We start from the raw sequence: 23154 nt of genomic DNA, 5'->3' as shown, positions 1-23154 counted from the left end.
GCCCGGACTCCCCACAGCCGTGGGGCGCCCAGGCAAGCCAAGGGAAGGCATGGGGTGTGGCCTAATATGCTAATGAGTGTCTGCTGTTGGATGTGGACTATTAGGCTAATGAGTTCCTGCTGGGCTTTTTCTACAAAAAAAAAGCCCTGCTGGAAACTATTGAAATTCTGGGCAAACTAGGTATTCTGCCTCCATTGTCTGTCTTTAAGCCCAAGTGCCATTTATTTTTTTGCAAAAGCAAGAAAGGACAACACAAATTTTGCTGGAGGACTAGTACCAGGGCTTACCTTTTTTCCCTGGCTACTACTTTTCCCTCAAGTTCCCCCACATATCAGCTGCTTTCCCCACCTAGACTGAAAGTTCCAGACTCATGTTTGCAACAAGCACAGGACTCAAACCTGCATTACAGGAAAGGATAAGTTGAGGAGGTCAAGGAGAAAAGCAACAAGCAGGGGGTAGGGTTATGTATCCTTTACCCCCTGCTGTTCAACTACTGGAAATCTTGCTGTTTCTGTTATACTTTACGAAGAAGTGGCATCCAGGCTTCATAGGCACACAACGAAGACAGAACTAGGTTCTCCTATGTTGGTAGGTCTTTGGAAGGGGGGAGGGAATAGTAGTAGCTCCCTTTTGTGCCCCTGCCTGCATACTCATAGTGCAGTTTTGAGTAAAGTGAATGAATATATCTGCATTTTGGTATTTTGGACTGTGCTAAATCTTATTGCTTCATTGTTACATCTATTGCTCCCCTTGTGGGCCCATTTGGCAAGAAAGGCAGTGACTGAAATGAGATTGAAGGCACAAAAAAAGATCCATAAATAGTTGAGAATGAATGAGCTGTATTTAATCAACATTTAAAGCGCACAGAACTAAAAAGCCTCCGCAGAGAAAAATATTAATCGTGAATGAAAGATGCAACCATTTAAGATTATATTTTTAATTAATAATAAAAACACTACATAATGACATGCCTGATTTGCAGTAGTTTTACCAGGGATGTTGAAGTGAACAGTAAGTGGAAGATGCTTGTTGCCACAACTTTTTAAAGTGTAAAACTCACTTTATTCTCTGCTGAAGAAGGTAGAGAATATTTTTAAGACTGCCTAGTCTCTTGTTTTCTGGGTTCAGTCGGTGATGTCCAAACTAAAAAAGCAGAAAGGTTCAATTAGCATCTCCTGTGCTATAGTTCCCTCCCCCTTCATCCCTCTATATGGGTTGGGAAATGACATTATATAAACCTATGGAATTTTGCAAGGTCAAGCATAAGAGAGCAAAGCAGTACAGCATGAACAATTTTACAGTTCTGTGCTTAGCTGATCCTCACACACTACAGATTACTGTACTGAATTAAACAGAATGAAATCTTGTAACTGAACTGGCCCAGTAGTCAACTAAATCTCATACCCCTGATTTTTCAGTGCTAATATGTTCATTGCACGTACTCTCGATAAAAGATTTCCCGCCCCCCCAAAAAAAGCCCAAAACCCTGACCAAGGAAACTCAAATACTGTATCAAAATTTTACAGATCACTAGGGCTATGTTGGGTGCTGAAAAAGAGAAATCCCCAAGTGGCTGCCAAGCCTTGCACCCCCAAGAAGATAACAAGTAATGTCTCAATCTATGCCAGGGCAAATCACACCCAGACAATAAATATAGTTGTAAGGCCTGGGACACAGGCAAAGTTCCCTACGAAGCAGTAACATCCACCACGGAGACCATATGCTATTGTAGTTAATACAATTGATCTAGAGTCTTATATTACTTTTTCCTGGGGGAAAAATCGAGTTCTATTAATGAACAGAAATATAAACTCACATTTAATGCACTGAATACATTGTTTTGGAAGACAAGTTGCTTAATTTTAATGATTCATACTTTATTGAACTACTTCCTAAAAGCTTCTCCAGAGGGGGCTTAAAGGCAGCTCTACCACCACAGCAACAAATTAAGAAGCATCAAATGGGATGAACTATTTTCAGCTTGCATTGTAAAACGCTGCCTGAAGGCAATTATATAAAGGAACTATACATGACAATGATATGGTGATTAACAAGTACTCACCCGCAAAATTGACTGCACCGTCTGCATAGGGTAAGTGAGCGTAGTGGCAATTGCTTTGGCTATTGCTCCAATGACAAATACATCTAGTGAGGAAAGCTGTAATGGTACAGATAGATATACGATTGCAGAAACAGATCTGGAAATACTTTTCATGTGACCAAAGGGAGATAAAATTCACCTTGTTTACAGCCTATTGCATCTTACCTGCATTTGCTTCTTCAAAATCTTCCGCTTAAGCCCTTCGTAGAACATGAATTGTATGGCAGGATTGAACACCAACAGCAGTGAGGGAAAAGTGCCATTCCACAAAGCCAGGATTCCTTCATCTCTTATTATCTGATGAAAAGCGTCTGATGAGGAAGGTGGAGAGGGCCAACAGGGATCTTTAACACTGACTTGGCTTGCAGTGGGTGCTCTATTTAGTTACATATTTTGTCTGTCTCTCTCTGGCAACCTATCATTGTCCACAATACATTTCCCACATCTGCTTTGCAATCTCATCAGGACGTTTAACAGCCCATCAGCTTCCAAAGAAGCAGTAGTGGACAGCTGCCTCAGGGCAAGCAGGCTCCTCCTCTCCTCAACATTTCCTCTGGGGGGTGGTGTGGGATTTAACACTCACTATCATTTTAAAAAAACTGTTGAGGTTTTTTTTTTTCTGCAAACCTAGAGGGTTCCCCAAGTTTGTTGAAAAATACCTTTCACTCTACATATCCCTAATCTGCAGATATAAGTATCCACAGATGGGGCCAGGTTGACTATTTAGATATACAGATATTACTCCAGGTTTCTCTTTATTTCGCCTACCAACAATAGACTACGCACTGGAGATACAAATCCACAGATTTCAACTATTGACAGTGTGAAACAAAGAGAAATGGTAGCAGCAAATTCTTACCTACAATGCCTTTGTAATAGGTTGGTATAATGTCTTCATTTCTGAATTTTGCCCCCTGGAGCTTCAGGCGGGTGTTCACTACCCAGAGTGGAGTAGTCAACAATACATTCACTACACCTAAGGCAAGGCAAAAAGAAAGGAGAAGAAAGAGGGCCTTAAGCAAAATTTTAAATAAACAGAATGAATCTTTCATGTAAGTTTCGATGCACAAATATAACTATGGTAATATACAGAAAAGTCCATCCTAAAAATACAACAACAAGAGAAACAATGAAGATCTGGTAAAACAGAGATACAAGAGTCTTGGCTTGCACTAATTCTTCACCATAGAGTGAGCTGGCAGGGCACCAGATGATGGAAACAAGCTGTCCAGTCAAACAGGAAAGGCAAGTTTGCTTCTCATAATAGAGACTCGCCTTGGCACTCACAAATATTTTCTTTGAGTTTTATGAAAGCTCTCCCCTTTATTTTGCCTTGGGATTGTGTAATTACAGATGAAAATCAGAAAGCATTAAATTATGAAGCAAAACAAGTACTTAGAGGCTGTTTGTCATGTTGAGACATAACCTATCTATTACTCAGAGAGAGAGATGACAGCAATGCAGACTAATAAAGTGGTATAAGTAATAGAGCTCATAGAATGCAACAAAGAGGCACTGGACTGTTATTTGCAGAAAACACCAATGAGAGGAATTATGTATGGAGAAAGCTAACAAGTGTTACAGTTTAGGAACTATTCAGTTCTCTAGACATTGAAATGCAAGTTTTTGCTTCAGGAAAATTAAGATTACTCATAAACTTTCATATGTAGTTAAAATTCTTAGACCCTCACTCCTGTACTCAAGCTGGATGTTCCTCATGCATCAAGAAATCAAAGGTTTTCAGTACCACTAACACTGAACATGAAACTGTGATACAAAGTGAGGGATCCTATCCTTCCATTGTGCAAATGTGGGATTCTTGCATCACTGGAAGTCTCTCTGCTGGCGAGAGGGGGAGGGGCATTCTGCCTACAACTTTCTCTTCACTGCAGGTACCCGTGTTGGATGGGGTTTTTTTGCACATGTGGAAGCCCTAATCCTTTTCAGTGCTCACAGGTACCTGACAGAAGCCAGGAAAGTTCCCCTACTGTGAGCCCCTCTGAATAGCACAACTCTAGGATCCAACCTAAACAGTATATGTATTGATAACACATATGTTTAATATTTAAACTAATTAGATTAAGGAAAAAAGCTGAATGTTAATTAAATAATCTAATAATGAAAGCTGTAGAATATAACAAAAGCTTCCAAAGAGTAAAGATGAAGCATTAGATGAATTAGGGTAGCTTGTGGCCCCTTCTTGCGGTGGGAAAAGGTGGGGTGGGAATGGGATGTACTGAAGCACGCAAGAGTGAAAACAAAATGTAAACATGAAATGAAACAAGCCTCCATGTATAGGGGGATGTTCACATACAAAGCACTCAGATTGCTCTGCTTTAAAAGTACCTTCCGGAAGCATCTACAATAGCATAAATCCCCTCAGCTTGAGAACGGTTGTACTTCGAGGCATCACAATCAGTAGGATTCCATTACCTGCAACCACCCCAAGAGTCAAATCTTTTCCTGTGGTGGAATGGTGACCTTTGACCCACACTGCTTTTAGACTGTTAAATGTATAGAAATAGACAAAGTTGGAACAACAAAGGCTGGAGATGACAGGGAACCACCCTCGATATGGAGCCAGGCTAAGGAAGAAAAAGAGAAAAGCAAAAGTAAAGGTCACGCAGTTGCCATTAGCAAGAAATAAAGCAACAGCAGCTGCAGCTTGATCCAAAATCCAGCCATCAGAAAAACAACCCCTGCCTGCAAAAAGGGATTTTGTTAAGCCCATGAAAAGCAAACGGACTGATTAAAGTTTTGTTTCCAAAGGTACAACTGTGAACCTGAAATAGTTCGTATAACTATTGTAGCTATCCTGTGTGGGCTCATCTGGGATTAAGGCCCAATTTAAATGTGATGCAAAATAACTCACCCTAGGACACTGCACTTGTACAGCATCTTATTGCTACCCGTGCACAAGTGCTACATGTGTCTAGTTAGCATGCCAATAAAAACACCCATCCAAAGTCCTACAGCTGAGTTCTTTTCCTTCACAACACGCTGAAAACAACCCTTAGCCTCATTTAATTCAGTATGTACTTCCAAGCAAATGTGCACAGGCCAGAGCTGCCCAGGACCCAAGACGTTTTAAAGGCATACAGTGTATACAAAAAACAACACAGTAAGAAAGCGATGTATCTAAAGTGGGGATGGTTGACTGCGCCAGTGATTTCCCATCAGAACTTATTCCTTACCACATAGCAAAGTGCTTAGGGCCAGTTCAACTTGAAGGTCTAAAAATTTATCTCCTCGTGACCAGAACCCTGAAGCTGTTGGTGCCAGCCTTCTCTCTAAGCCTCTGCCTTCCTAGCAATTCCTTTTTTCCAGCACCAGAAAAGAACAAGGAAGTCCATGTTGCAGTAACTCTTCTACTGTGGAGTACAGAATTCTTTCTTTTTTGCATGGAAGGGGGGGGGGGCTTGGATTACAAAAAGCAATGATTTTTAGCATGAAGCTTAGAAGCACAAAAACGAGGTAAATGAAGGCTTTACTGCATCAAGTAGGCAGGCACACTCCAGATTAATGAAGAACATGAGTGAAAATTCAGACTCTGCTCACTAGAAGTATCTCCACTTACAGGCCTTCTTCTTTTATTATCTCCAACAAAACTGCATGTGTCCTCTTGGATTTGCGTTTTTCATCAACTGGAAGAGAAGACAATATGTTTAATCCTTAATGAAACAGAACAATTTTCTCTCTCATTTCTCTTTTGTACTAAGAGCAACTTCGGAAATGACAGAGAAGCCAGACGAACATGAAACAGCAACGCCTCATAATGTATGTCCCATCTCCAGGCTTATGAAGCATGAGCCTTCACTATCCTTGAACAGGGAGATGTGCAGATTGATCACTAATCAGGAAATGGAGACAGATGTCAAAGTTGTATTTTGGATAGTATGGAAAGCACACCGGGCTATGTCCTGGCACTCCATTCAGCAAAGCGTGAAGCCTTCTTCCAGCCTAAGGCACATTCCTCCAATTTAAGAGCCTCTTTTGGCAGCAGAACAGCCTCTTAAATTGGAGGAAGGCTTCAAACTTAGCTGAGTGGAGCAGTGTGAATCCAGCAGCACTTCAGAATGCCAGAACACTTCATATGCAACACTACACATGTAGATCCTTCTCTTCCAGACATATATGGTATACCTACAGACTGAAACCTATGTCCAGGGCTCTAGTCGGGGGGGAGCTCTCAGGTACGGAGCTCTGGAAGAGAACCTCTAGGGGGCGGGGCGGTCACGTGGTGAAGCCCCACCCCCTTCTTTACCCCACCCTCTGCTTCGATCCTCATTCCGTTTGGGAATGAGGATGAAGCAGGAGGGTAAGTAGCCGGGCCTTCTGACACACTTCCGGTGATGTCAGGGGGCGTGGCATATGCAAATAAGTTATGCTAATGAGTTATGCTAATGAGCTCCGGCAGCTCTTTTTCTACAACAAGACCCCTGCCTATGTCTATACTTTAAAAAAGACACCTTATCTAGGAGCAGCATCTCTCTCAGATGCTGGTCTCACATAATATCTGTTTTATGTACTTATTTAATCTGTATTATATAATGTATTCGGGCTCTTGTCAGGGTGCGGTCCACTCAAAATCACGAAAGTCTTAATGTTTTTCTCTGTTGGATAGTTCTAAACAGATCTGCTACTGTATAAATAACATACAGCTGTCAATAGCTAGAAAAATTTCAAATTCCTGAGTGCCCAGGAATTCTCAGACCCTGAAAATATCGTCCTGAAGCAACAGTCCCTTTACTGAAGCTTGTCATATAGCACTGAGGAGGTGACATACTGTGGCCAATTATGCACTTGACAGACTTCACCTTCATTTTGATAGTTCCTGGTTGCTGAAAAAATAACAGTATCCTCATTTGAAGAAAAATCTTTGTTAATTCGCTGAAATAGGAACTTGAACTGGGGAGTGTTGAGTTCAAATCTCTGCTCAGCAATGAAGCTTATTGTGTGGTGTCTGACAAGTCACTATCTTCCTCCCTTAACTTGGAAGACAGTACAATGTAGTGGACAGGGTGTCAGGCTAGGACTGAAGAGTCCAGGGAGCACATCTATACTCGGTCATGAAACTCACTGGCTGACCTGGGACAAATCACATAGTCTACCTACCCCTCAGGGTTTCTATCAGGATAAAATGGGGAAGGGAGAGCTATGGACTGGAACACTTCGGAGGAAGGACAAAATCAAAATATGATAGATAATGAAAGCCTATTCTACACACATAGCATAACAAGGTACAGACTCCTGGGGCAGGATAGTAGGATGGCCTATAACCATTCATACAGGGTTACTCCAAGGATAACTTCCTGAGCATAAAGGAATGGCAAGATGCAATAAGTGAGTCAGGTTCTGTGGAAACGTTTCTCTAAGAGACAGGAGAGTGATTTTTCACCAATTCCCCCTCATGCTGTTCCTGAGGGTCCCTCTGTCCTCCCAAGAGAAGCATCTCTGGCCCCAAAGATATCCAGCTGTCCTCGACCACAGCCAGGGATTTTTCGGCCCTATCTCCGACCTGGTAGAACTCTCTGCCAAATAACATCAGGGGCCTACGGGATTTAATGCAATTCCACAGGGGCTGCAAGTCAGAGATGTTGGTTGAAGACAGCGAGGTGCTCTATCATGGCTGACACCCCCCCTCCTTTATTCCATCTTTCTTTGGCCTCCTCCCTACCTTGCCTACAAGGCAGCAACACAGTCTGGAACCATCTTAAAATTTGATCTATGGACACCATCTGGGAACTGTTTTTAAGACTCTCCTGAATGGCTTATTATTGTAACAATGATTTTTATATTATATTTTATTTACTGTTGTACATCACCCAGAGCCCTGTGAACTCAAGAGATTGGGAGATTTATAAATTTAATTTATAAATAAATAAATACATACATTTTGGAGGGAACTTTGGGCTACAGAGGGAGGAAGAAGATTAGGAAAATCCACTAAACTGGCATAAATCCCTTCTGTCAGCAAAAATGATCCATAGGTTTCAAGTCAATAAGGAGAAGACCAGAAGGCCTCAAAGGATAAATCTAACAACTATATGATCTTTTTCAGTCTGTGTCATGAGCCAGTCAGCTGCCTCCTCCTCCAAGGATGAGGAAATGAAATAATCAGGCCCTGCACCAGTAGAGTGCCTGCCTGAGGAGCTGGCAGAGCCGGCGAAAGAAATGTCAGGAGACAAGGGTTGCTCATTCTGGCAGGCGACGAAAGAAATGGGACAGAGATCAGTGTCAGTCACCACTAGTGTCTCCTGAACCAGCTGAGCACCGGAGATGTTGGGGGCATTTGTCAGCCTGAGAGAGAAAAAGGAGTGCCCATTTAACTGCACAACAGCAATCAGCACTAGTTGCTGAAGCAGAGTCATTTCAGGAGCAAGAATAACAAGATGAGGAGAAGCAACATCTGTACTTTGGGGGTGAGTCAGCTATTTAGGCTGACAGAAGGAACACATGGAGCAGAGCTCATCATGGAAGCAACTTTGCTCGCCACCGTGAGCTGATTCTCTCAGCAAACAGAGTATTGCCTTGCTTGCTGCCTTGTACCCTGTCTTGCTAACCTCTGTTTGCTTTTCAGCTGGAAACCCAGACCCTGCCTCCTGTCCTAGCATTCCAAACTTTGAACCTCATTCTCCAGACCTTCCTCCCGATGTTTGGATGGAACCTTCAGCTCCCTGACTCTGTACTGGTTTGTTGACTTTGCTCTTGTCTGTGGCTTAATTGATTGTGGTTACATCTGTGCCTCCCAAGCTCCTGGGTAGAGTAAAAAGTGTCAATCTCTGCCACAAACATAGCATTTATTTTGCTTGTTAACAACTGTGTTTGTGCATTCTGGAGGCTTGTGTTTGGTAAACACCAGGCTTGACCTTGAACGTGACAGTCTGGTATCTGGTCTGGCTACGCCACAGAGACGGTAGTGGTTGCCCTGGAGGAAATCTCTCTTTGAATATAGACAAGAGTTGTGCCTTCCCTTTCTGTTGATATTAGATCTTTCAATAGCATTCAACACAATGGACCACTCGATACTAGTAAAATGTTTAAGGCAGGTTCTTACACTAAGAGGGAGACTTTTTCCTTGTTGACCAGAGGCTGATAGTTTGGGATTCTGAATCAGAAAACAGAACTTTTTCTGAGGATGGAAGTGATGCTGGTTAGTAAAGCTGAGGTTCTTTTGATGCAAGATGATGTAATACAATCAATGCTGGCTTGGGAATTTATTTATTTATTTATTTAAAGATTTTTACCCCGCCCTCCCCGCAAGCGGGCTCAGGGCGGCTTACAAATGTTGTTAGATCCTGCCTTTCTGACAAAGACACAGGTGGATGAAGCAGCTAAAGGCATTTCACACAAGAACTGGCCTCATATCTTGACTCAACCAATCCATGCTACAGTAACTTCAACACTGGACTACCATAATGTGCTCTATACAGGGCTGTGCTTGAAGACAGTTTGGAACTTGCACTAGTGCAAAATGAGCCAGTGCAGCTCATTTACTCTCTGCAGTTATCCGCAATTCACATAGTGTACTAACATTAAAGTTATTACATTGACAGTCTGTTTCTGGGTCCAATTCCATGGTACTGGATATAAATCTCTTCATTGCCCATATATCTTCAAATACGCTCCATGGCAGCAGCTTCACTCAACAGACCAAGGCCTACTTGCAGGGCTGTCATGCACACAGATTAGATTCCCTGTGTGGTGGAACAGTCTTCCTGTGCAGATCAGGCAAGCCTCCCCATTATTAGCATTCTGGAGACCATGCAAGACCAAATTATTCAGACAGAACTTCCATTAAACAAAGGCTCTCCAGTCATTTTGTTTTGATTTGTATTACACGTAGATTTCAATTATTTGTTATATTCTGGAGTATTTTATAATTCATTGTAAGGTCCTTTCTAGGAGACAGATGGGCTACCAAAGGCCTTAAATAAATGTACATGCTTACCTTGAAGTCTCAGCCTAGCTGTATCCAGAGGAAAAAACACAGTCATTGCTGTCATGCTACCCTAAGGAAGTAAGTAAACACAGAGAGTTAACTTAATTGACAATGCCAGCCTAAGCAAACACCATTCTAAGCCCACTGACTTCAGCAACACCCAGGATTGGGCAACAGAAAGCAGCCCTGTTGTAATGTGCTTTTCACAAATCATCCCCTTTAGAAGGAAAGCTGCAGCTGACACTTGTATAGAATAAGGATTTACCATCAACTATATTAATAAGGGTAACACTATACGTGAAAAAAATGAGAAAAAAAATGAAAGGACACATCAATGATTCACTAAAAGTCATACTTTCATCTTTTTCCTATCCCTGACTATAAATGCTTTGACTGGGATACTATATCACCTGTGCAGCATGTAATGTTTTAGCACCAAAGATGTGCTAAGTAATAAGATATAAGATAAGATAATGAAGATAAGGAGGCATTACCTATGAAAACATGTTCTCTTAAGACTACTGGCCCTCATACACATTTGACAGAACTCCCAAATTGCTACTATTTATAAATCAGGGCTTTTCTGTGTTAGAAATGAACCCAGGGCAGAACTGTCTGTGAAACAAGGCTAATATACAATTAACATTTACTTTTGCAACAGCCTTACCAGACAGAGGAAGATCGTGCCACAACAGTGTATTAACCTTAGAAATGCATAAAGCACCCTAAACTCTCTACTGATTATCAGCGCTTTACATTCAAACAGCTACAGAAGAGCTTGAAATGGGGGGGGGGGGCAAGTATTGCAAAGGTTTGGAGGATTTTAAGATCTGGTTTTGCAAGCTTGGTATCAATAGACAAGTACAAATACTCCAGTTGACTCCCACTCCTGTCTTACCCATACAAGCCTGAACAAAAGCTTGTGCAAGTTATGAGTAAGACGGATAGGAGAACTGATGCTAGAATCGGATGATTTCACCTGCATATTAATCTTGCATTTCTCTAGCCACTGCCCTGGGTGATTAGCTCAGTAATCCAAAAACTGCCATGGTACTTATTCTTGCAGGAAGGCCTGCCACAGCAATTACTTTTTTTCAGATGTTCACAAACTCTGTATGAAATAAGGATGAATAATCTTAATTCTGTTCAAAACTTGGGTATTGGTTAACAACAGTTTTAAACAATGTTCTTACATAGGTACCTGCAATTATCCTAACTTTTTTAATTTAGTCATTGTCTTCATTTCTTATATAGTAAAATTTTGAAACAAGGCCATAGGCAAACTATCACAAGAACCACACACACACCCCAAACTAGGTTAGAAAAATGCATTGAAATAAACTGAGGCTCCATAACTAGCTTTGATTCGGAGGACAGAGCATCAAACCTGGGCCCTCCTTCAGATTCCAGACATAAACATCTCAGAGTGATGCTACACAAACCTCACTCTAAGCCTTAACTTTCCACAGCAGTCAACAATTAGTAGGCCTGACAAAGTTTGTGGTTGCCTTTGAATGCATCCCTTCTTCCCCAACACAAGGCAGGGTGCATGTCTCTCTGATGCTGTGCTGAGTGTAAGGAGGCTCTCAGAGCGGCAAGGAATTTCTCTGCTTTCAAACGTCTGAAGTCCATCATAAGGTCAAGATAAAGCCCACACATTTCTCCTAAATTCCAGGCTCAGAAGAATGCTCATCCCTGACTTTGTGCTGGCCTTTAGAGGCACAGCAATATTTTTCACCATTTCAGAGTGCCTCAGAAGCGCAGAGCAACTTCAGAAGCAAGCCTCTGCTTGTCCCTCCTTCAACCACAACTGGAGAGCACACCTGGCAGACTACTGACTCCCCATATATAAGAGTAATACTCATCTGCTTCCCAATGAGGATGACTTTGTTGCAAGGATGAGATTAAAATAAGCAGTGATTTAAGGCAGAACGTAGATCTATTTCTTCTTGCAAGGCTGTAAATTTCTAAGTGAAAATAAGTATTTCTACAGCACTCATTTTCGTAGGCTAACTAGACACACGCGGTGAACACGTGCTTCTTAAGAGCCCAGCCAGCCACATATGAAGTGAAGTGCAGGTCTTACTTTAACAGCAAAAGCAGTGTTCATGAAGAGGGTGCTGAACCCTCTCCTGTTCACCTCAGTACAAAACCCCAGCTATGTCTCACTGATCCTGGCACACTTAAGTGAACTGCAAAGGGAAAAAACCAAGGGCAGGGCAGTAAGGCAAAAGAAGGATTCAGCGACTCTCTCACATGACCCTCTATAGTTAGACCCATTAAACTGTAGGACTGCTCAAATTCGGCTGGCCTTAAACATATAGAACAATTTATTTAGCTATTTATAGCTTGCTTTCCCTCTCAGTGGGGACTTCAAAACAGTATACAACACCGTTCTCCTCTCCACCATTTTATCCCCCAACAGCCACCCTGTGAAGCGGCCTAGGTTGAGTGATTAGTGACTGGCTCAAGTTCTCCCAGCAAGTTTCCATGGCAAAATGTGGATCTGAACATGGGTTTTCCAGCTCCTGGTCAGACACTCTAACCACTACACCACACTGATGTATGACCCATTAAGTCATTAACTCCTGCCAACCTAGCAGTTCAAAAGCAAGAAATTGCAAGTAGATAAATAGGTACCCCTTCAGTGGGAAGGTAACAGCGTTCCGTGCGCCTTGGTGTTTAGTCGTGCCGGCCACATGACCACGGAAATGTCTTCGGGACAGTGCTGGCTCTTCGGCTTTGAAACAGAGATGAGCACCGCAACCCTAGTCGGATTCGACTGGCTTTCGAGCAAGGGAACCTTTACCTTTATAGATAGGGGCTCTAGGGCAAGTGATGCTCTGTCTTCTTGGTGCTTGGGGGGGGGGGTCAACAGTGGGAGGGCTTCTAATGTCCTGGCCCCACTGGTGGACCTCCTGATGGCACCTGGTATTTTTGGCCACTGTGTGACCGAATGTTGGACTGGATGGGCCTTTGGCCTGATCCAACATTGGCGTCTCTTATGTTCTTAAGTGTCCCTTTTGAACGAACAGTAAATATGGAATGGGTCATCTACGTAGCACAACAGAAACTTTACTTCCTCCCTCCCCTCCAATCTCTTAGACTGGCTCCATGCAAAAGATAACACCTAGACCATTTCTGCAGTAGTGAAATTCCCCGCATTGATGTTTTCAAAACTGTGTGTTATGTGACATTTTCTGCAGTAGATTTTTTCCTCACCAGGCGCAAACCCAAAGTTTTCTCCTTCTTACCCTGCAATTTTGGAATCCCCAGTTTTAGCGAGTTCTGAAAACACAGGATAAGAAGGAAAAAACTTCGGGTTTGTGCCTGGTGAGGGAAAATCTACTGTGGAAAATTTCCTATTGTCCTGGATAAAGCAGTAAGGAGCAAAGGGGAAAAGAAAGGGTAGTCTACAAAGCCCAACTTGACTCCAAGTGCTTAATTCTCTCAGTAGTAAAGCTGTGGGTATTTGAGACATATACAGAACAAGATGTACCACTGTGTTTACTAGTGCTCAAAGAACTCTAACATGGAACAGCATAGCATTAATATGGACAGTATTCTGCATAAACCCATGAACTGTGTGATCTGATTTTCAGCAAAGAATGCAGCATACCCCCCCCCCCCCCATCCTGTGAATCAGTTTACACACACAAACAGGAATGCACTGCATCTGTAGCCCTTGCGGCTGTGAGGATAATTTAAACCCGGGGTGTCAAATTCATTTGTTATGAGGGCTGGATCCGACATAAATGAGACCTTGTTGGGCCAGGCCATGTGTGTCATAAAATGTAATGCCAGGTAATGGAGATATAAACTTTATAAAGGACACAAACACAATTATTTTTTTACTTAAAATAAAAACATGCTTAAAACATTAGCTCTGTAAGCTGCAAACCTATTTTTGATTTATTGGCATTCACCACAGAAATCTCATGCTCAAAGTTCTGAGTCTGGGACCCAGGTTAAAACATGAAATGGCTGAGTGATTAAGAGAGTCTGGCGAAGCAAGCTATGATGCAGCAGCAGCAGAACTGGAAGCAGGAGATGGCCAGTTCCACTGTGGACCTGATGAAAGCCTTCCGGTGGCCTCATCCGGCCCCCAGGCCACATGTTTGACACCTCTGATTTAAACATTCAGATGTCAGACAGCAAGTTCAACTTCTGTCTCATAAACAGTCAGATCATAGAATGGTAAGAGTTTAAAGGTGCCTCACAGGTCGAATCTGCATTTGTCTTTCCCACCGGTGTCCCAGCCTTCTGACTCCGTCTTCAAAAAAGCTGTCTACATTTGCTTTAGTTTTCAAACCTTGTGCTACCATACTTTTGCATGTCTGCATATATTTATTGCCCTCTCGTGGCGGCTCCAGTCACTGCGCCTCTGCACTCCTTTAAATGAATCTTCTCGAAACAATGTTCAAACAAGCATAGAGAAAAACAGCGTCACAGCAGCACAAAACTGATTTAAAAATGCAAATGCAGATTCGACCACAGTAATCTAATCCAACCACCTGCTCAATTCAGTGATACACAACTTCAGTGTCCTGCCCTTGCATTTAGTCAGTGTGAAGCAAGTATGGGTTATGTTAGCTTAACTATTTGCTTGCTTTTTAAAAATCCATGAAGGTGAGCTTCTGCATGCATAACTGCATTCAGACATGGATGTTTCAAATACAGAATTCTATTTTTCATCACTAATATCCACATTAACATGGCAAAAAACGTTCTGTATGAAATCCTGAACTCTTAAACCAACTCAGAATGTAAGTTTGAGCCTTTCCATAAAGGAATCAGGCTAGTAATATCTGAGTTTTGAAGCAGAGTTAAAGAGCAATCCTAAATAAATCTACTTATGTCTAGTCAATGGACTTATTCCCATGAAAGTGTTTTTAGGATTGCACTTTTTGACAATGATTTTCAACAGATAAGCCTCTTGTTCCTAAATAGACACCTAATGAGGTTAACAGAAACCATTTACCACAATGTGCACTGGTGTAAGCTGGTTGGCTGCTATGCCCTCATTCAAGGGGTGTGGAGAATTTTACCTACACCCCGCAAAGGCGCGGGGGGGGGGGATTGCTGTCGGGGTAGAATCCTCCTTGCCACTTGGCAGCAGTTGATGCTGATTACAGCCCGATTCACACATGCAGGAGAATGAAGCTGGAAATGAGAGTCAGAGTCCAGAGATGGAAGAGTAGCACACACCCACTCGGATAGCAGATGCAGGATAGCACTTTGGAACGTTCCTTCCCATTTAAAACTATGCAACTAGGAAACCAGCACCGCGGCGCGAGGGGGGGGGGGGATTCTGCATCTCCTCTTTGCGCACTGGACTGGTTATCCGTTTGCAAGGGGCTAACACCATAGGTGGGAATTCCGAATTGTAATCCTCTATGATCCTGCACCAGTGCAGCCTCTCTCTTCCACACCTCTGATCTCCGCCACTTCATGCCCCTGCACACGTGAACCAGGCCACGCACGTCATGGTGAATGGTTAGTCCTCCGCCTGCAATCACCGTCTTTGGGACAGTTTCGGTGCAGATTGCAGAAGCTAATGTCGTGTGTAGAAAGCACGGAAGCTACCGATGGGATAATTTGAAAAAAAGCCGGAAGAAATCTTCACCTTGAAGACTATATCTATATATAAAAGACCCGGAGGAAGGAGCATTTCCGGATGGTACACAAAGTTGTGAGAATTAAGCCAGGAACACTCCACTCTCCCTTACGTTCTCGGGACTCGGAAAGCCTCCCCCCCCCCCAACCCGTAGCCACTCACCACAGCCCCAGCCATAGCATGGACCAAGCTCTCGTAGGACAGTACCCCGGCCATGGCTACACCTTCGACGGGCTCCGTCCTCCACAAACTTCCCCAGCTGCATGAAGGGAAGGAGGAGCCAGAAGAGAGGTAAAGGAAAGAGGGACTGCCCCTATCCGTGACATTAGAGTCGCGTGACTTTGGCGTCCGCCGTTTCTTCCTCCCCAACCAATCACACTGCGCCGCAGAAGCGGGGCGGACTGTTCTGTCAGAAGCCGGGTCTGAGTGCTGCCCGCCCTTTTTTAAAACACATCCATCTCTGACCAGTTCTGATGCAGGAACACAGCTTCAGTAAACAAATATAAGCTCCGCAATGGCAACTGTGGCTGCCATACAAATCCTTACTAGGGAATAAATGCCACCAATTGATGGGATTTACCTCCTAAAATTGGCTAGAATGGAAGTCTTCAGCACTTGAGCTTGGGATTTAGGAATCCCCTTGAAGCTTAGATGTGCAGCAGCCACAAATACTTTATCCTACCTTCTGAGTGGGATATAAAGACTCAGGTAGCTCTATTCTTACTCCTATATGACTAAGAAAACTTTGGCTCTGGAAATTTTACATCCCGAACATCTTGTTGGTGTATGGTGCTAACCATACTCTTTATGGTTACCTTGGAACCTTCAAACTAATTGCCCGCAGTACAATAACTGGCCTTAACTGGAATTCCAGTGATAAACTACTCAAGCTCCACCATTCATCCTGCTTGCTTGAACTCATCTTGGTTCTTGTGCAAATACACTCACATATTGTCAAAAGGAAAGTAGTTGTGACATCTCTTTCTAATTTCTTCTGTGAAATGGCAGGTGCAATTCCATAAAACACACAAGTCAGTATATCTCCCAAATGTGCCACGTGGTATCCTCCATATATTTTCAACTATGATGCAGAGTTTTGTGTAAGATTATGGATGACCATATCACACAATTATATAACCTACAGCTGAATATTTGAAGATTTCTATGCTGCCTCTCTACAGACCCTATTCAAGGAGGCATATAAAGTAAAACCTAAACACTATCATAGTTTGTTAACTTCAGAAAAATAGCCATAGCACAAAACATAAAGCAGGCCTTAAAACAGCTAAAAAGACCTCTTAGTTAAAACAAATGTTTTGGCCTGTCACTTAAAAGTAAATGCCCAACAAGCCTGAAGGGAAAGGGGCATTTCAAAGGCAAGGTGTCACCATTGAAAATGCTCTAATTACCATCCACCTCAGTGCAGAAGTATAGAAAGCAAGGCTCAGGGGCCGATCTTAACTGGTGGGCTGGATAGATCCTTCAGATACACTGGCCTCAAGTTGTTTCAGGCTTTAAAGAACAAGCACTTTGAGTTGTACCCAGAGAAAGACAAGCAGCCAATGCAGAACCTTCACCACAGGAGTAATAGTCCCTGCATCCCACCCGACAGTAGCCTGGATACTGTACCAGCTGATATTTTTGGAGTGTTTAAAGGCTGCCCAACATACAGCACATCAATAATCTAATCTAGATTTGATCAGAGCATGGATCATTGGAGCCAGATGCTGGCCTACACCTCAAGCTAATATCCTTGAAATAGATTATCTAATTTAATACTTGGTTTCTAAAACTGTTTTTGTGATTACATCAACAATTAGCAGCATAATCATCCTCTCATTTATCATCCCAGCAGAGCCCTCCCATCGAAGATTGTTCTTGTTGCTTATCACTCACCTTTAGTATGCAAAGCAGCCAGTTACACAGAAGCTGAACTAACTTCTTACAAAACTCTTGCTGTGCAGGAGTCATTTGTATGTTACACAGCATAAAGATGGGTTGGTGGTACTGGAAAGCGCCATCAATTCACAGCTGACATGGCAATGCTGTAGGGTTTTCCAGGCAAGAGACTGAGATGGTTTCCCATTACCTGCCTCTGTATAGCAACCCTGGACTTCCTTGGTGGTTTTCCATCCAAGTACTAATCAGAGATAACCCTGCTTAGCTTCTGAGATCAGCCTTAGCCTGGGTCATCAGGGTCAGCGCAAAGATGGATTAATAGCGTGAAACTGAGTCCACTGCCCAAATATCTTTTACGTTCAGGATTTGTACAAAGACACTTGGAGTTTTTCTGCCTTGCCTCAGTCTCCGCTAAAGCGTGTTTCATAACTTATTAGAACTTCAAATGGTGCCCAGAAGAAATCAAAGCAAGCTTCCTGTTTTACAGCCTGAACTGCTGCTATACAGAACCAACAACATTGCAGGTGACAATCTCTCCCACCTACCAGTTAGAGCAGTTAAGGTTTCTTAAACTTTTTTGTTAGTGCAGTAAGGTAAAAAGTGTATGCGTAGCACAATCTGAAAATGAAAAATACCTGGAGGCTTATTAATACCTAGTATTTTAAAATGTCTTGTACAGGGCACGGATCTCTTTAAATTAAAAATACCTGAAACTGTTAGCAATATATTAAGTCAATTTCACCTTGGCAAACAGGATAAAAATGGATCAGATAGACTTTCTCCCTCCAACCAGTGCCCTATCCCATCATCTTTATACCATTATCAAACCATTAGTGTGGTAGCACAATAATGTTGGGAGGGAGATGCTGTAGAGTTTGGGATATTTCTGGGCTACCTCTCTATTAAAATGATACCCAGGATGCCCTACAGGTGTTACTTACTGCCTAAGATATCTGTTCACCCTTAGAGGCACATAGAAAAGCAAGGATTAAAAATATTTTTGCAGTACTTACAAAGGATCCCAGTATATTTGCTCCTCCTCCAGATATATTAATTACTATCCCAATCTATCCACTGTTGTTCCCAGTCAAAAACAAGACCTTCTTCTATTTCCATAAGACAGTGTGACTCAGGTGTCCTTGAGCTTGCAACAGCTTGCCCTTAATTTGCTTCAGTAGCTTCAAACACAGTTTATACAATGATAAACCAAGAAAATTCTTCAAAACCAGTCTTTATTTTTAAAGGCAACTAGAAGTATTTTCAGAACTATTTATTAAGCAAAATGAATTCATCTCTCTTTTAATTTGACAAAATAACTGGTAATTGTTGTATTGGGGGGGAATCTTCTTTTTAAAAACAATCTGAGTTCCTAAACCAGCCCAGGTTTAATTAGAAACAAAAAAAAAAATGACATCGCTTTTGGATTCAGACAAAATTACAAAAGCAGAGAACAAGAAACATTCAAAAGCCCTAGAAGAGACCAAGACCTAATTATAATAAGCTTTCAAATATTTAGAGCAGGAAATAAATTTTTGAATAGACAAAAACAGATTTTAATCTATTAGTTACCCATGAACCTTTCAGCAAAACAGTCAATGAATTCACATGCTGTAATTATATTTAAGATGTGTCATTTCCAGCAAACACCTGCATTCTCTCCCTTCCATACACAAGACCCATAATACAGTATTAACCAGAAAAAACCCATAAATTCAAGGAAAGAGAAGGACGAATGGGGTATAAAGAAATGGAAAACTCCTCTGCTGTATGAATGGGATAAATGGGACTGACAACAGTAAATCTTACGGCTTTGGCCATGGTATTTATTATGACCCTCATGACTTCAGAAGCTCGAACTTTTGCACTCCACAGCAGATCCATTGTGATTTCTTTATGCAAATGAACTGAGACTATGACAATATTAAGCGGTTAAACCAGACAACAAGTTCAACAGTCAACCAGCAGGAGTAATATTTCAGCTGTTTGCCATGGAAGGAAGCCAGATCAATAAAAACATCATTCCCCTTATGTTCTTACTATCATGTTACTCTGATCAACACATTAATGTTAAAAGTAATCCAACATCAGTAGCATTTGTACCAACACACCAAAAGCCAATTGTGTGACAGAGATGCTTTGCACTACTGAAGTGCTCTGAGCTAGGACGAAGTGTTTTAAGTCACATTTGTGAATGTAAAAATGAATAAAAATTACCTTTTATTTGTTCCAGATAAATATAATAAGACACTAAGCCCCCTTACTTCCCTGCATATAGAACGTAAGCAGTGTTACAAGTTTTAATTAAGGAATCCAGTTACTGGGAAAGAGACCCCAATACCATTGTAAGACCCCCATGCACACTTTTTGGTACAATCTACTGGAAGATTACATTTAAGTATAACAGTTTTAAAATAAAACTAATACTGTTTAGTAAAACTCCAGGGCAAAGAAGATGAGAGAAGAAAACGTGTTTTGAAATAAAAACTGAACACAATCAATGAAATGACTGCTATTCATTTTTGAAGCATGGCGGTGGGGGGAGGGGAGAATGATTCTATCTAGAACACCCTAGTTCTCTTTTGAGAATCAGAGGTACAATGGTTTGTGTTATTGCAACATATGGTAAGTAATCAGTATTTCCCCCACCTCTTGCAATGAAAAGGGGACTTTATGGTTGCGTTCCAAATTTGGCTGAAAGTTTGCCAATGAGATTCATGACTTTGGGGTTATTCTGGTACTTAGACACGTTGGCTGGATTTTGAGCAACATCTTGGAAAGCTGCCATAACTTCTGGATCCTGTAAAATAAGAAAAAATATTTTACATGTCTTATGATAAATTAATTATTCCCCCCCCCCAATTAACAGGGAACTAACAGGTAGTTTAGAGATTGAAATCCAGCCAGCACATCTGCCAAGTTCATACGTGATGGCTTCAAATAATTGCCCATTATGATCCAAGATCACAATCCACCACAAAATCAAGTATGCTGAAGTCCTAAAGCAGGACCTTAAACCACAGACCCCTAACTTCCAACTTAGAAGCTAAGGAACACACCAAAGGTGTGCTAGTAGCCAATTCTGGGACCAAAACAGAGGTGCAGCTAGAGGGTCCTGGATGGGAAAATAATTCACTTAATTCAGCACAAGGAGACTGTTCTTGCCACAGGGCAACAGGGTAAGGTCTGCTCCCCCCATGACCTTCTAAGCCCAGAAAGGATGGCAGGACAGTAAAAAGCCCTTAAGAGTCCCCTCTAGAGAGACAGAATGGCTGCGGCAGTTTGCAACCCATGCCACTGCAGAGTAGCACATTTATGTTCAGAGGGAGAAAATATGTCAATCTCTCAATACTTATTTAGCTTGGCCATAGCCTCAAGAGAAGCCTATGCTGTTCAGTTCATCCTCTAGAAGCTACAAATATAACCATGGCCACAGAAGCCTTGCAGGGCCAGCAGAGAGCTGCAAAGGCATTCTGACCAAGGCAGTGAGAAAATGTTTTCGCTCCTAAGCTTTGCCTAGTTTTTTATGCCTGCAATCCAGATCAGACAATGGGATCAGCCTCTGACTTGGAGGCAAGGAGTCTGTGGTTTAAGACCCAGTCCTTTATCATCAGCCAAATATTAGCTTTCTAGACTATTATTTTCCTTTGACAACAACCTAATACAATGTGCCATGGTAAGATACACATGAGGTGCAATTTGTCAAAATAATTCTAACTACTCTACTTCATCTAGACAGTTACATAATAATCATTCTAATGATGGACATATTCATTATGGTGAATATTTAAACATAAAGGGAAAGAAACAGAAGGGCAATTATCTTCTGAATACAAAAAAGAAATATGCAGGACAGTTCTCTGGTGTGAGCAATTGTATACCGAGACTGACAAGAGTTTATATCCACACCAAGTGACACTGCTTGCAAGGAGACGTCCTTCCACCCTAAAATTGCTAGAAGGTTTAATTTGTCATTGGAGACATAAAGAGCTAAGGATCCCAAGTAACAGCAAACGCAACTGCTGCACAGAATCACAACACCATGAAATCACAAGCTACATTATGATTTTTACATGTTCTCTATTCTCACCTGCATGGCTGCAAGAACTTCAGGGTCACTAAGAATTTCATTGAGACCAGGCATGCCGCCCATTCCAGGCATGCCCCCAGGCATTCCGCCAGGAAAACCACCTGCAAATGTAAGGAATACACTTAAGCAATTTGCAGTAGACTATTTCCTCTATATGGGCATGCATATTATACACCAACATTCTCCCATCCTTTGGATGCCTCCTGCAACAGTGGAAGCTGTTGGAATATACAAGGTCTATAGTGGACCTACTCGAAGAAGATCAGAAGAACAGCCTATAGGGGACAGTTGAAGGACTGCTAGTTAGTGTAGCTAGATTGGGGACTTCCCACAATTTCAAATTATGTCCTTCCTGTCTCCTGATTGGCTCTTTGGAGACTTCCTGCTCCAACTGAGACCTCCCTCCTTCGTCCCCATCGCTCACAGCAGTTAGTCAGTTAGTTAAGCCTCTCTCCCCTCTCATCTGTTCTATCAGAGTTTATTTCTTCTTTAATAAACCCAAGTTATTTTCTTATTCCGCCAGGAAAACCACCTGCAAATGTAAGGAATACACTTAAGCAATTTGCAGTAGACTATTTCCTCTATATGGGCATGCATATTATACACCAACATTCTCCCATCCTTTGGATGCCTCCTGCAACAGTGGAAGCTGTTGGAATATACAAGGTCTATAGTGGACCTACTCGAAGAAGATCAGAAGAACAGCCTATAGGGGACAGTTGAAGGACTGCTAGTTAGTGTAGCTAGATTGGGGACTTCCCACAATTTCAAATTATGTCCTTCCTGTCTCCTGATTGGCTCTTTGGAGACTTCCTGCTCCAACTGAGACCTCCCTCCTTCGTCCCCATCGCTCACAGCAGTTAGTCAGTTAGTTAAGCCTCTCTCCCCTCTCATCTGTTCTATCAGAGTTTATTTCTTCTTTAATAAACCCAAGTTATTTTCTTAAAACAGTTGGTGCTCCATACCTCTAAATGTTTAAACTCTGCCAACAGAAGTAAACAAGACCTGCCATTGACTAAAAAGCCAAATCTTTATTAAAAGTGAATATTTATTAAATTTATGAACTGCCTCATCCCTACTATCATAGGGCTCTGGTCAATGTACATAGTATTAAAAGAATAGCCAGATGAAACAATAGAACATATTAAATTACATTATAAAATAGATGGCAAGTAGTAATCCTTATAATAATCCTTATAATTAATTATTCCCCATTACAGACTGCTGACTGTTTCGCGGACAGGGGGAAGAGGTTGAAACAAGCATGGAAAACTGAGGAGGGTGCCAGCCAGGGTAAAAACTGTCGGCTGTCCTCAACCAAAAGTCTGGCAGAACACCTCTGCCTTGCAGACCCTGTGGAACTGCTAAGGTCCTGCAGGGCCCTCATCGAATTTGGCAGAGAGTTCCACCAGGTTGGCGCCAGGACCGAAACGACCCTGGTCAAGGCCAGCCAGGTATCCTTATGACTGCGTGTTCTTATTCAAAGAGTACAATGCCCTTCCGAGACA

General features: G+C 42.1%; 2 protein-coding genes across 2 annotated transcripts in view; both read right to left on the bottom strand.

Moving 5' to 3' along the window:
* The window catches only part of SLC25A17 (solute carrier family 25 (mitochondrial carrier; peroxisomal membrane protein, 34kDa), member 17), a 17249-nt gene extending 1341 nt beyond the window's left edge, over window positions 1-15908 (bottom strand). Inside the window, exons 1-8 of the mRNA XM_015419194.1 lie at window positions 15823-15908; window positions 10053-10113; window positions 5679-5745; window positions 4535-4686; window positions 2961-3077; window positions 2267-2412; window positions 2063-2158; window positions 1061-1143 (exon numbers count right to left, since the gene is read on the bottom strand). Of these exons, the coding sequence (XP_015274680.1) occupies window positions 1061-1143; window positions 2063-2158; window positions 2267-2412; window positions 2961-3077; window positions 4535-4686; window positions 5679-5745; window positions 10053-10113; window positions 15823-15876 (776 nt within the window). The 5' untranslated portion in view covers window positions 15877-15908. The remainder of the gene's footprint in view (window positions 1-1060; window positions 1144-2062; window positions 2159-2266; window positions 2413-2960; window positions 3078-4534; window positions 4687-5678; window positions 5746-10052; window positions 10114-15822) is intronic.
* A 2951-nt stretch (window positions 15909-18859) lies between these two features.
* Window positions 18860-23154, bottom strand: part of ST13 (suppression of tumorigenicity 13 (colon carcinoma) (Hsp70 interacting protein)) — a 33656-nt gene continuing 29361 nt past the window's right edge. Inside the window, exons 11-12 of the mRNA XM_015419175.1 lie at window positions 21647-21747; window positions 18860-20356 (exon numbers count right to left, since the gene is read on the bottom strand). Coding sequence (XP_015274661.1) covers window positions 20228-20356; window positions 21647-21747 — 230 coding nt within the window. The 3' untranslated portion in view covers window positions 18860-20227. The remainder of the gene's footprint in view (window positions 20357-21646; window positions 21748-23154) is intronic.

Source organism: Gekko japonicus, unplaced genomic scaffold (assembly GCF_001447785.1).
Source record: "Gekko japonicus isolate JY-2015 unplaced genomic scaffold, Gekko_japonicus_V1.1 scaffold37, whole genome shotgun sequence".
NCBI classification, from domain to species: Eukaryota; Metazoa; Chordata; class Lepidosauria; order Squamata; family Gekkonidae; genus Gekko; species Gekko japonicus.
Note: the sequence above shows the minus strand (reverse complement) of the source record. Positions and strands in the feature narration are given on the sequence as shown.